The 14,377-nt window shown below is 48.3% G+C and overlaps 1 protein-coding gene across 9 annotated transcripts in view; it reads right to left on the bottom strand.

Annotated features, from left to right (window-relative positions):
- Window positions 1-14,377, bottom strand: part of SPTAN1 (spectrin alpha, non-erythrocytic 1) — a 71,423-nt gene that overhangs the window by 35,365 nt on the left and 21,681 nt on the right. For all 9 annotated transcript variants that reach the window (XM_029062509.2, XM_039911761.1, XM_029062508.2 and 6 more), the window contains exons 9-21: window positions 12,960-13,095; window positions 11,536-11,637; window positions 10,439-10,576; window positions 9,557-9,667; window positions 8,186-8,263; window positions 7,880-8,035; window positions 6,363-6,567; window positions 4,968-5,149; window positions 3,683-3,926; window positions 2,367-2,489; window positions 1,669-1,886; window positions 891-983; window positions 126-260 (exon numbers count right to left, since the gene is read on the bottom strand). In XM_029062509.2, coding sequence (XP_028918342.1) covers window positions 126-260; window positions 891-983; window positions 1,669-1,886; window positions 2,367-2,489; window positions 3,683-3,926; window positions 4,968-5,149; window positions 6,363-6,567; window positions 7,880-8,035; window positions 8,186-8,263; window positions 9,557-9,667; window positions 10,439-10,576; window positions 11,536-11,637; window positions 12,960-13,095 — 1,921 coding nt within the window. The remainder of the gene's footprint in view (window positions 1-125; window positions 261-890; window positions 984-1,668; window positions 1,887-2,366; window positions 2,490-3,682; window positions 3,927-4,967; window positions 5,150-6,362; window positions 6,568-7,879; window positions 8,036-8,185; window positions 8,264-9,556; window positions 9,668-10,438; window positions 10,577-11,535; window positions 11,638-12,959; window positions 13,096-14,377) is intronic.

Below are 14,377 nucleotides of genomic sequence, written 5' to 3'. Positions count from 1 at the left end.
GCAGTGAGCCAGCTGAATGGAATAGAGAACCGAGAGAGGACGAAGACAGGCTAATCCTTGGGCAAATGCCACAGACAATGTGGTAGAGATGAAAGGAAACAGCCCCCACGTTAAAGAGGTTTCACCTTGTTGGTGCTGTTGAGTAGGGTAAGGATATCTCCCTTTTTCATCGTGACTTCCCGAGGACTCTTCTCTTGGTAATCGTACAGAGCCAGGACCAGTTCTTTCCCTGTCTCATCATCCGTGGGAGCGACTTGTTGCTAAGGTTGCAGGGGAAACGAGAAGGAAGGAAAGTTGAAACATTGTTATTCAGTGGCTTGCAATTGAGCATGACCTAGTGGAGAGAGCACAGGCCTGGGAGTCAGAAGGACCTGGGTTCTAATCCCAGATCTGCCACTTATCTGCGGAGTAACCTTGGGCAAGTCAATTGACATCTCTGGGCCTCAGTTCCCTCACCTGTAAAACGGGGATTAAGTCTGTGAGCCTCATGTGGGACATGGACTACGTCCAACCTAATTAGCCTGATTCTACCCCAGCACTTAGCAAGCGCCTGGCACTTAGTAAGTGCTTAACAAATATCATTAAAAAAAATAATCAAAACTTCAACTTCTACAGAATGAGATTTGTCAGTTCTGAAATTCTCTTATATTGGTTAAAAGTATTTAAGGACCAGGAGAGAACAGTGGTGAGTTCTAACATGCCCTGAGTGATCCATCTATTTCTTCTGCTTGAGAATGTCCAAAGACAGATGCATAGAGACACCTGTTTAGCACGCCTGTCCTGGAAAGCCCACTTCCCATTTGGGCAAGTCTGCCGCAGTTGGTCGGTGCACACGGGCCCGAGTAATTCCACAGAAAATGGCCAAAGCCCGTTAACTTCGCCTTCCTCACCCGGCACGATTGAGCTTGCTCCCTTAACGCCTGGATACTGCTGCCATAAGCGCTGAGGTCTGACATCAAAGCTTCGTGCTTCTTCAGAAGAGCCTGAAACCAAAAATCAGACCCCTCGTAAGATGTCCTGGGCGTTGTAGTTCATAGGACTGGCTGTTTTATTGATACTCACCTTTTTTCCTTGCAGTCTTACTCAGCTGTGTGTTAATTTCATAGGGTGAGCAGAGAGGGGAAGCAGCTTTAAGAGCCACCTGCCATGGAGCCTGGCCAGGTTGGAGGGCGGTCCGGTCCCGTATCTTGGGGTGCAGACACTTTGTGGGAACACTGGCTCATGGCCACACAGGGATGGGAAAGGATCTTGCGAAACCCTGGGAACCTGATGGACAGCTACCCAACTGACCCAATTCGCCCAAGAACTGAGCAAAATAGTTGGTGCTGTCCCAATCCCATCTGCCCCACACCAGAGTTGACCAATGATCCGAAGGTACAATGTTTCATTTCTTCCGACCAATTTTTGGAATTTTTTTAGTTCTGGGACCTTGGGAGAATCTTAGAAGTCGTAATTAACCCTCAACTCTGTCCGGGGACTCTTCCCTACTCAGCCTCCTCAATGGTGGAGGGTTAAGAGAGGAAGCTCTGGGTCCTTCTTTTCAAAAAAGTCTTTCTAGTGGACCGGAAGGGGGTCTCGTGCCTCCTTCCCACGGGTTTTTTCTTACACATAAACCCATCCCCCTCCTAAGTCATCTCGACTCCTCCTACTCCCCGAGGAATGTCCTACCTCCGCAGAGTCCTCATCCTTCCCGTAGTCGGTACTGCCCACGATGGGCTCCTTCTCCCGCATCCAAGACTCGGCCTCGTTGGCGTCGGCGAAGTACTGCTGAGCCTGCAACGAGTCCTCCAAGTCCTGCCGGCGCTGGGATGCCTTGGCCTTCAGCGACTCCCACTTCTGGTTCAGTTCATTCAGTTTGGCCTTCACGTCCTCGGAAGCAAAGTGCCCTAGCGGGCGGAGAGAAAGTCATCAGCGCATTAAAGGGAGGCAGCTTTGACTACAAAAGAGACTCCTTGGCTTTCACAGAGAAAGATGCCAGGAGTTTAGTGAGAAGTAGCCGGGCATGCCCGGGACCCTCCCCAGAAGTCCGGAAGCTCATCGTGGGCAGGGAATGCGTCTATTATATTATATTCTCCCCAGCGCTTCGTACGGTGCTCTCCATCTAGTAAGCAGTCAAAAAATATGACTGACAAGCTCCTCTTCTACATGGCCAAAGCTCTGACTTCTTGGCCCCACTGCACATCCTCAGACCTCACAAACCTGCATCACCAGGGCCCCACCCCTTCCATGGTGAACTTCGGCTGGATCAGGGTCAGGGGTGGTCCCTTGGGGAAGGAATGAAAGGAGGAAAGAAAAGGCACCAGGAGCAGAACGGAAGCCGACCTGGAATTCTCAATCTGACAGGAACCTTCTGCAACGCAACTCACCTTCCTCTACCATGGCGTTGCCCTTCTGGGTGACGGCTTTGATACGGGGCTCGTGGCCGGCAATCTCGGCCTGCAGGGCCTGGTGTTTCTTCAGTAGGTTCTGGACGCCGATCAGATCTTTGCCTGGAATCAGAATCCCCAGAGGACCATCATTCGAGCCATCATTTTGGAGCAAGTCAAGGCTGCTTTTCCCCCTAGGGCACTCACCCAGGACGCCTTCCAAAGTACACGCTGAAACGACTCGAACGCATGGGTAATTTACAGTGTCCAGCTACTTTTAGGAAAGATAGCCTCTCATCGAAAAGCAGTGTGGCCTAGTGGAAAGAGCCCAGGATTGGGAGGCAGAGGACCCAGGTTCTAATTTTGGCTCCACCACTTGCCTGCTGTGTGACCTTAGGCATGTCATTTAACTTCCCCGTGCCTTGGTTTCCTCATCTGTAAAAGGGGATTAAATACCTCTTCTCCTCCCTCAGACTAGGAGCCCCATCTGGGACACGATTATCTCTTATCTACCTTATCTCTTATTTATTGCTATTGTTTTAATGAGATGTTCACCCCTTGATTCTATTTATTGCTATTGTTTTGGTTTGTCTGTCTCCCCCGATTAGACTGTAAGCCCGTCAATGGGCAGGGACTGTCTCTATCTGTTGCCAATTTGTATATTCCAAACGCTTAGTACAGTGCTCTGCACATAGTAAGCGCTCAATAAATACTATTGAATGAATACCCCAGCGTGTAGTGTTTGGCACATAGTAAGCACTGAACAAATACCACAATTCTTCCTCCTCTTATTCAAATGGAGATAAAACACTTATTCTTCCTACCTCAGACTTTAAGCCACATGTGGGACAGGGATTAAGTCCGATCCGATTACCCCTAAACTGTCTGTTGCCAATTTCCTCTTCCTCTTTTGATTACAGATTGTGAACTCCCCGAAAAACTGGAAACGTGTCAAATTCCCACCTGTGTATTCCTGCCCAGCGCTTATTACAGTGCTGTGTACACAGTAAGCATTTAATACTATTACTATTACCTCAGCGCTTAGCCCACTGTATGCACTTAAACACCTCAGTTGTTACTATCTTGGGGAAGCAGCATGGCTTAGTGGATAGAGTGTGGGCCTGTGAGTCAGAAGGACCTGGGTTCTAATCCTGCCTCCGCCACTTGCCTGCTGTGTGACCTTGGGCAAGTCACTTCTCTGGGCCTCAGTTACGTCATCTGTAAAACGGGGATTAAGACTGGGAGCCCTATGTGGGACAGGGATTGTGTCCTTTTCAACAGTCTGCTCTGAACGAGAAGCCGGGGTTTGGACAAACCTCTGTTGGTGGAGGCGGCGATAGGCTCCTTTTCCCGAATCCAAGTTTCCTCATCCTCCACATCCCGGAAGAGCTGCTGCAGGCGCAGGGAGTCGGCCAGTTTCTGCTTGCGGGCAACCATGGGGTCCTTCAAAGCTTCATAGCGAGCCACCAAGGCCTCCTGCTTCTTTTTGATGTTGTCAGCATCGAAGTGGCCGGCTTCCTGGAACTGCCGGGCCTGGATAGTGATGCCGTCGATACGATCCTAGGAAGGGGAAGGCACGATATTCAAGCGAATGTGGTGGGTTGCTCTGGCAGGAATCTCGGACAGAGTTGTCACCAGGCCACTACTTTTCCCACCTTCACAACCTTAGGAAGGGCAAATCTCTTCCCGGTGGCCTTTCCTAATTAAGCCTCTCTTTTTCCCCGGCTCCCTCTTCCTTTCGTGTCGTCTACACACTTGGATCTGTGACCTTTGGGTATCTGATAGTCACCCCATGGCACTTCGGTATACATCTATAAATTACATGTTCGAAATTGCCTATTTATATTAGCCTGCATCTCTCCCTCTAGACTGTAAGTCGTTGTGAGCAGGAAACGTTTGCCAACTCTGTAGTATTGTGCTTTCCCAAGTGCTTAGCAAAGTGCTCTGCATATAGTAAGCACCCAATAGACACCATTGATAATGATGATATATTGGGGAGGGGACTACTACCTCTAAGAGGGGAGGCACGGTGGGGGAAGGAAATCAAAGATAAAGGGGAGGGGGTCGCTGTACATTCGGCTCCCACCACAGTCAGAGAGCTCCAATCCTCTACTCAGGAGCATCTCGCATAAGAGCATTGAGAAGCAGCGAGGCCTAGTGGATAGAGCACAGGCCTGGGAGTCAGAAGGATCTGGGCTTTAATCCTGGCTCTACCACATCTGCTGTGTGACCTGGGGCAAGTCACTTCACTTCCCCGGTCCTCCATTCCCTCATCTGTAAAATGGGGATGAAGAGTGTGAGCCCCATGTAAGACAGGGACTGTGTAATCAAGGACTGTGTAATCAACTTGATTACCTTGCATCTACCCCAGGGTTTAGAACAGTGCTTGGCACAGAGTAAGCGCTTAACGAGTACCATGATGATGATGATTATTACCCTATTTCCAGATTAGGGTGGAGATACAAACAGAATATGGTGTTGGGACATAATGAATCTCTTTTCCACCACACCCAGCCTCTGCTTTGATCTGGTTGCCAATCCAGATGTCGGTCTCGATTCATTCAACTGTCCGCGCGACACCTTCTCAATCCTGCTTCCCACCTGGTGAGCGGCCACATCTGCTTCCAACAGAGCATGCTTCTTCTGGAGGTTCTGGACATTGGTCAGGTCTTTGCCATAGTCGTCGGAGGCCAGGTGCCCTTCCACCTCATATAGCCACAGCTCAATGTCCTCCACATTGCGATTAAACTGCTGCTGCTGGTTGGCTTCACGCAGTTTTATGCCTGCTCAGCAGGGAGAGATTTATTATTAATAACAGTAATAGCAATAATAATAAAAAATAATTGTGCTATTTGTCAAGCGCTTACTACGTGCCACGCACTGTACCTTGTCCTGGAGCAAAAACAAGATAATCAGGTCCCACATGGGACTCACAGTCTAAATAGGCAGGAGAACAGGTGTTTAATCTCCATCTTGCAGATGTGGGAACTGAAAATGAAGTGACTTGCCCAAGGTAACATGGCTCAGAAGTGGTGGAGCCAGGATTACAACCCGGTTCCTGCTTCCAGGTAGGAACCATACCTGCTAATTGTGTTGTACTGTACTCTCCTAAGCACTTAGTACAGTGCTCTGCACATAGTAACCACTCAATAAATCCGACTGATTGATCGACTGACTGACTGACTCTCAGGCCCGTGCTCTTTCCACTTACGCCGTGCTGCTTCTCAAAGACAGGCAAAGAAAGGGGAAGATTTTTTCCAAATAAAAATAATTGGCCATTTTCTCCGCCACGTGCAGGAGGCTAGCTTTACCTTTGCCTGCTTTTGGCCCCTGGTGTTGACTCACTGAGAAGAGAAGATCAGTTCCTCTGGCTGGGCCTTAACTTTACCCGCAAATCCCCGTTTCCACCCTAACTCCCCAGGGATCAGATCGTGTCTATACAGTTCTTTTAAGTCCCGCAGGGAAGGGACAGGACGGGGAATGTGTCTGCCAACTCTGTTGTACTGTACTCTCCCAAGCGCTCAAGTATAGTGCTCTGCATATAATAAGCACTCGACAAACACCATTGATGAGGACGGATGTGCGGTACCATTAAACGACGACCATTTAGTCCAAGTTATTTCCACAGCTCCTAGTATGTGTTCATTCCCAGCTCCAAGGCCCACTGCTGACAGCCAGCACGGTCGGTGGCTCGAGCTTCTTCTCACCCAGGGATACTACTTTTCCCTAAAATGGAGACTGCTCCCACGTGACCCTCCGTGAACCTCTCTCTTACCACCATATCACCTTGAGATTGGGCCCTGGACACCCAAGATCATTAATCCCAAGGCTGAAACTGACCCCTTCAAAATCCACTCCTCCTTGGGAGGTAGAGGCAAGCCTTGATCCAAGATAAAAAAAAAAAACAAAACATGCCCATTTTCCTCTTTAATCCAGCCGCCTCCAATTTTCTAGTTCAAGGAAACCACGTTCCAGGGACTCAGCCATCTTTCTTACCCTTCAGTTCTGTGGCCTCCAGCAACTTCTTCCACAGGCTAATGACCTCATTCATACGCGCTGCCACCTCGTCTTTGGCATAATGATTGACGTCAATCAGCTTCTGGCCCGCTTTCTCGAGGGCATCGATACGACTCTGATTGGCAGACAGCTCGGCTTCAAAAGCCTGATGCTTCTGAACTTTGCCCTGCAAGTTGGATGGGTCCTGAAGGTAGAGGAAGCAAGGAGAGAGGCTTCAGTCTGGAACACCGATCTCCCACTACCGCCCAGCCTGCGTATACTGCTCCTCTGGCGCCAGCTTGTTCACTGTGCCCTGATCTCATCTATCTCGCTGACGAATGCTTTTCCCACACACTCCCTCAGGCCTCGAACTTGGCCCCCCCACATATATGTCAGACCACCACCCTCCCCATTTTCAAACCCTTATTAAAGTCACACCTCCTCCCAAAGCCTTTCCTTGATTAAGCCCTCTTTTCCCTGGTTCCCTCTCCCTTCTATATCATCTATGCACTTGGACCTATATTCACTCAATCATAATTACTGAGAGCTTCCTATGTGCAGAGCACCATTAAGCACTTGGGAAAGTACAATACAACACTAAACAGACCCATTCCCTGCCCACAATGAGCTTAGAGTCTAGAGGGAGCCTACAGTCTAGAGTACCCTTTGGGCACTTGGTATTCACCACCCCCTCAGACCCACAGCACTTGCGTACATATCTTTAAATTATATATTATACATTATTTATATTAACATCTGTCTTCCTCTTTAGACTGTGAGCTCATGTTGGGCAGGGAACTTATCTACCAACTCCAATGAACTGTACTCTTCCAAGCACTTCAGTAAAGTGCTCTGCCCACAGTGAGCACTCTCAAATACCGCCAATCAAATGACTGATTCAAATTACTCTAATACCTGGGGGGAGGTAGGAAATAGTGGGGCAAGAATAGGCCACAGGATATTAAATAGAGCTGGTTCCCGTTGGCTTCTTTTGTAATTTCTCACAATCTTATGTTCCATTTTCCGCTCACGCTCAATAGATTCCTTCCATATTGCTGCAATTCTGAGTTTACTCAAAGCCTAAACCAACTGGTGAACACCTTGGCAGAGTATGAGTGACAAATCTGGACAGCAGGCTCTCTGACACGGAAACAAGAAATGTGGGCACTAGGCTTTGTTTGCTGTGTAGAAAGGTGAATTGCATGGTGCTTCCCCTCAGAAATGAGTTAGGGTTTGGAGAATTCCTGTTCTCCCTCGCCCTCCAGGAAAACCAGAGTAGATGTTACATCTATCCTCAGACATCCACCGACGGCAACTGAGAAACACCCGGCAAAAACGACTTCCCCATTTAGAGCAGCAGCGGAGGCGTAACTTGAGCCGTTGCTGCTTTTGGACTTTGCTGGACAGGCCTCGGTTTCCCCACCTTGCAAGGGAGCTTATTCTCCCCAGCATCACTCACAGTGACATGGTCTATTGTGAAGGACTAAAAGACAATAACCAGAATTAAGAGCAGAAACCTTGTAAGCTTCATCGGTGGCCGTTTTCATCTTTTCATTGACCCAGCTCTTGAGCTCATCGGAGTCTCGGAAAAACTGCTGCAGGTGGAATGAATCTGCCAGCTGAGTGCGCCGATACATGGCCCGATCGTGTAAAGCATTGCGTCGGCTCAGAAGCTGGAAAAAAAAACAACCCACATTTGCGTTTCAATCTCTGATTCCAGGCCCTCAGCACTAGCCTTATCAGGATCTGAGGGCGCTTCCATTCTACGCCTGCCCCATTCAGACAGGCAACTCCCGATATTTTCCCCCAACTTGGAGACTTACCGCATCTCTGCGGGTGGCCACATCTTCCATTGCATAGTGATTATTTTGGATCAGCTTCGTTGCAAATTCATCCAGTGCCTACAGAGACAGATACTGTCATTCACCCATTTGGGGGAATCTCAAGTTACCCTACAGTCAGAAGTTGGAGGAGATGCATTTGGCAGACTGCATCTTGCCGAAGTCATGCCAAGAAAATCAGCGTGACCGAATGAATAGAGCCTGGGCTTGGGACTCAGAGGACTTGGGTTGTAATCCCAGCTCTGCTGCTTATCTGCTGTGTGACCATGGGCAAGTCACTACACTTCTCAATGCCTCAGTTACCTCATCTGATAAGTGGGAATGAAGACCATGAGTCCCGTGTGGGACAGGAACAGTGTCCAACTTAATACAGTGCCTGACAAATACCATTAAAAATAAAACCAAAAAAACTGTTCATTTGCTTTTGCCAGATATCAAGGCTTTCATGTCCAGTAAGACTCTGGCAAACGCGGATTCTCTCTGCTTTGGGGTTTCACCTTCAAGTTTACTTCTATGTTAGAGTGTCCGGTGACCTCTATTTTCACAGCTGAAGCCAAAAGCACCTATGGGTTTCTCTTAATTCTGATGCAGTCTAATTTCTACTTCCCGACTCTGACAAATGATTCCGGATTTCAGCAACCCGATTCCACTCTAAAGTACAAGGGATAAAATAAACATGGCTTGATTCCACATATTCCTGATTCCTTCCTCTGGCAAAACGTGACTTCAAGTATAAAAAAACAAAAACCAGCCAGTATGTTTTGCCTGACTTCCCAGATGCAGAGGTGCACAAATTTCCAGGAAAAAATGCACACTCTAGCTCAAGGATGGCCAGACTCACCTGCCCTATCACCCACCACTGCCCTCTTCCTACACCCACTCCATGCGGGCGAGTTGGTCTGGGGAGAGGGAGTTCAAAAACCGTCTCTGAAGACAGAGGGCCCTGCTCTTGGAAATGAGTCTGAAGAGAGTTGCCGAGGGGGCTGAAAAGAGATCAAGTCTCTTCCTGTGTATGCTGCTGGAGCCCATGTCCTTTCTACCTCAAGAGAGGGCAACTTCGCAGAAGTGAAATGGCAGGAGAAAAGTAGAAGCCCTGCAGGACCCAACAACACTCACTGTCTCATCAGAGGCTCTCTGGCCCATCCAGTGCGAGTCACACGGGGATAAACGAAGGGCTGCCAAAACAGAGGGGAGGGAGGAATTGGGGAGTGGGGGGGGGTGTCACAGGGGATGGCAGACACCTCGAGCTGCACCAGAGCAGCCATTAAGCTGCAGTTTGCCCTTCATTGGGCTAATCTGTTCTTGAAAGATATAACAGAAGATCTAAGACCAAAACCGTGGAAGGTGTCTAACCGTGATCTTCTCTTCTTGGGCACTGAGGGATTTCTCGAAGTCCTCATGCTTCTTCAGAAGAGCTTCCACACTATCCAGGGAGTCTCCCAGGTCTTCGTTTAGCAAAAATGCCTTCAGAAAGAAAATGAGAAAGGTGGTGAATGGCTTTACAGTAAAGCCAGGTCCAGGAAACGCCACAGGTCCCTGGTTCCAGGGGGCTGAGGAACCTAAATGCTAAAGGTGCATCCCAAAGAAGAGGAACAGGGAGTTTGAGCATCTTAGTCTATGAAGAAAACTCTTCTGGATAATTGATCTGTGTCATACACCTTCATTCTCCCCTAAAACACAAAGTGACTCTTGGTCTGAACACTAAACCCATAGCCCAATCAAACAATGGAGGCAGGAGGAGTGGGGGGAGACAGAGAAATTGATCTGTGGAGTCTGGGCCAGCTCTCTTCCTGGCACTTAGACGGGACAGATGTTTGCCGGTGCATTCCGGACTCCGGACCAGTGGAGACCCACCTCTTTTCTGAAACATTCCCACCTTTTAGGACTTCAACTCATTCAAGAAGTGTGTCTAATCCTATCTCCTGTCCTGATGTCACCGGCCCTCGATGGAAAGAACGAGGATGGTTTTCAAAGGCCATATAGGCCTGGCCCCCTGGAAGCCTCTCCCGCCTGAGGAGAAGCCAAGGATGGGGACATCAAAGACTCGGCTGCTTCGGGAGGGAGGGGCAATACTGCAGTTGAGTAAGAATACTGGCTCAGCACCTTCCCATCATGAGTCACGGCATCTGTCTCCTGGAACGCATCACTTCCCAAATAGGAAAGTTATCGGAAAATTGCCACAGCCTCGCTAAACCCTGCTTCCTTCAACCCGCCATTCATAATTGAAGTGCCGACCTCTTGTTTGCTCATCCAGTTGTCCACCTGCTCGGTGTCTCTGTAAAAGAGCTGCAGGTCCATGCACTGCTCGTACTGCTGCCGGCGCAATTCCCACAGTTCCAGTAAGGCGGCTCGCTCTTCGGAAAGGATGGACAGCTGAAGAAGAAGGACGACAGGGAGGCAGGGTCAGAAGTGATGCTGGGAAGGAGTCAAGGCGGAGGATGGCGGGACTCTAAGTCTGGCCCTAGCCCTCTGCATAACCTTGGGCAAATCACTCCCTTTGATGGGCCTCGATTTTCTTGTCCACCAATTTTAAAAGGAAAGGTTACAGTGGTAAAAATGATGCAGCTGCTACATCAAAACTGGTCTTATTCCCCTGCGGGCCCAAACCCCCTAGCACTGTAGGAACCATGGAGAAAATCCTCCTTACTTGCGTGGATTTACGATTAGTCATTTTCAAATCCAAGGTGACAAGAATAAACTGCTGGTGCAAAAGGCAAGGAGATGGTTCCTTTTACCTCTAGTTAATATGGAATTGATTCAGTTCCATTTTGTCACAAGTTTGCCTCCACAGGAAAGACCACAGCAAAGGACATTTTGGTGGTGGAGGAGACCAGCAGGGGCTAGGGCCGTGGGATGGCGAGAGAGAATGAGACACTGATCTATTGGTGGCAGTGGCTTTCTGAGGTTTTCTGCTAGTGAAAGTGGCTTCTCAGTGGATTTTCTCCATGAATTTTTCCCCAGAGCAACGGGCGTGAGGGAAAGATCTGAAGAAGCGATTTTTCACTTTACAAAAAGCCACAGAAGTGCACGGAGACACAGGGATCCGTTCACTGCTTCCCAGAAGATGAGAACATACCGCAAACGTGAGGGGGCCCTTTAACTTCGGCTCACCAATATCACTTATGTCCACATTTATTTTTAAATTCTCCCCTCCCTCCCGTCCCCCTGATTTCAAGTTGCCCTTTTCCTTCAGTAGGATCTGGAAAATCAGGGACTGATAGGAAGAGCCGGGGTAGAGCTGATAAACTGCCAAAGCAGCTCGAGAAGCAGGGTGTGGAGGTAGAACCAGGTTTCATCATCGACACCCTCCTCCATTCCTTCCCTCAATTTACCTTATCTCTCACTTCATCGGAGGCATAATGACCAGCAGCAAGCAAGGCTTGTCCAGATTCGTCGGCGGATTTAAAGCTATCTTCGTGGGCATCGATTTCACCCTGTGAAAGAAAGCAAATGTACAGTTTTCCCCACCTTCCCATAGGAGAACAGAATACCCTGCTTTGCAAGAGATCACAAAAGGGAAAATATCGGAGTTGTCACCTCTGGAATTGGAAGTCAGGTTAGTTGTTCAATGTGCTAAGCTTTCCCAGAATGAAGTGAAAATACTCCGTGACTTCTGGAAGGCAACCTATGTGGGATGAAGAGTCCGAGTGCTGACACTTCAGCAGCTAAGGTTAAAGAGTGGCAAAAGAACAACCTAGGGATGATGAGAGGTAAAAAGGTCCTGAGTACAACAAACTGAGAAAGAGCCCTGGGTAGCTAGCTCTGGAGGAGAATCGTGCAATTTACTGTGCAGAGTCAGTAGGGGAAGAAGGAAAGGAAAGACTGAGCCATAGGACTCAAAAATCAGGAAGCGACATGTCCTAATGGATTGAGCATGGGCCTGGGTGTCAGAGGACATGGATTTTAAACCCAGCTCTGCCATTTGACTGCTGGGAGACCTCGAACAAATCACTTCACTTTTATGGGCCTCAGTTACCTCACCAGTAAAATGTAGATTAAGACTGAGAGTCCCATGAGGGACAGGGACTGTGCCTAACCTGGTTATCTTGTATTTTTCCCAGCTCCTAATACAGTACCTGGCGTATAGCAAGCACTTAACAAATGCCATTTTAAAAAAAAAACAAAAACCAAAAAACTCCTGTCTCCCTCCTTAGAATGAGAGCCCCATGTGGGATAGGGCCCCTGTCCGACTTGATTGATTTGTGTCTATGCCAACGCTTGATACATAGTAAGCAATTAAATACCATTAAAGAATAAGAAAATCTTGGAATTACAAAACGACTCTAAAGACAACCAGGCAACTAACCCCTCTAGATGTGTGGTTCAAAAAACATACACTAAGGCAGAGCAAGATGAATTCACACAGAACGTGGGGAATTCAGAGATTAAGTGGAAAATCATTACTGCCAATCTTATCGAGGTGTAAGACAGAATCCCACGGGGCAGGTTTAGACCTGACCCAAGGTAATCTCTTAGCTTGTTTGGGTTCCTGCTTTGACTCCTGATACTCAGCCCGAGACCTTTACTACCTACACCGCCGGCAGCTGAGTACTCGCCAACGGCATCATGGGTCAATATTGTCCGCTGATGAAAACCCCCCGGGTGAACAGGTTCTCCATGGCCTGGAGTGTGAGGGACAGAACGGTGTCACATTGCTGCGGGAAGCCTTGAAACTGGGTCAGTGGAAACACAGAAGGCCCTGAAAGTGGAGTGCAATGCCCATCCCCCGACCCCTAACAGACCCTGACATCAATACCTTGTGCTCCTGGTGCCGGTCTAGCAGGGCTTCGGCCCCAGCCACATCATTGGCCAGCTCGTCGGCATTAATGAGTGCTTTCATCTCAGTCACCCAGCTGGTGAGGTCGCGGAAGTCGGCAAGGAAGCGCTGGAGCCTTGAGAAAATGGAAAGAGAAAAAACTATTAACCTCTTCTACATGGGTTCCCCAGAGAGAAGGGGGTACCCCAGTACCCAAAGGGAGGGAACCCATCAGGAATGGGCCTTACTGGAGACTGCTTAGCCCTATCAACCAATAGTATTTACTGAGTGCTTACTATGTGCAGAGCACTGTTCTAAGCACTTGGAAAGAGTATAATACAGGAGTTGGTAGACACACTCCCTGCCCACAATGAGTTTACTTTCTAGAAGAATCTAGACCCTCCACTGCCCCTTCCCCTCACTATACCACCCTTCACCCTCCTGCTGCTCAGAACCACCCTCTCCTCTCTTAGGTGGCCCAAGTGTTTCCTTGGAAGGATGGAGACCACCCTCGGCATGACTCCAGAAAGGGAAAAAGCTCTATAATAGCTCTTGGATCTAAGCAACTTGAAACATTCAATTCCCTAAAGTTCAAACACTTGTGCAGAGAAGTTAGACATATTCAGTGAGGCTGGAGTTGTGCTTTTGACAAACCTGCCAGTGTGGAAAACTTGCATCTGTGTCCCAAGGCACGCCTTTATACCCAGCTGTGTCTTTTGACAGTTACATTCTTTACAGATAGATGCATGTGAGGAATGGTAATTCCTTAATTTTGCCTTTGCATTCTATCCAAAATGCAGCGTGAAAACACATATTATGCCAGAACAGACTGATGGATTTTTTTTGGAGGGGAGAGGGAAAGGTGAGAAATGCTTCTGAAACTGTTAAATCTTATATCACCCCCTCAAGTGAGATGGATCACCCATGCCAGAGAGAGCACAATGTTCTCAGCAACGTTAAAGTGTCAGGCTGGCTAGTCGGTAAAATTCAACCTTGGTAAAGAAAATCATTTCCATTTTTGTTTATTTTTTCTCCAGGAGCTAAATCCCAGAATCATCTTCCCTTTTCAAGAAGATGGTCATTCAATCAATGCTTTTTATTGAGCATTTACTGTGGCGGAACACTATACTAAGCATTTGGAAGAATATATTATAACAGAGTTGGTAGACCTGTTTCCTCCCCACAGTCTAGAGGAGACAGACATTGATATAAATAATTTATAATATATAATTCATAGCAACTACCAAATGCCTAAAGGTCACCAACTAAGTGACCAAAGAGACTTTGGTCATATTTTTAAAGCTACAACTCCCCCATGTATTCTAAGATCCCTCTGGACATCTGACTAAACTTCTGGGGCTTGGGCCTGACCGGCACCAAATCCTGGGAAATCCTACTAAGAGTGATGGCTGCTGGGG

This window comes from Ornithorhynchus anatinus, chromosome 4 (assembly GCF_004115215.2).
Source record: "Ornithorhynchus anatinus isolate Pmale09 chromosome 4, mOrnAna1.pri.v4, whole genome shotgun sequence".
Classification (NCBI taxonomy): domain Eukaryota; kingdom Metazoa; phylum Chordata; class Mammalia; order Monotremata; family Ornithorhynchidae; genus Ornithorhynchus; species Ornithorhynchus anatinus.
This window is presented reverse-complemented; position numbering and strand designations above follow the sequence as displayed.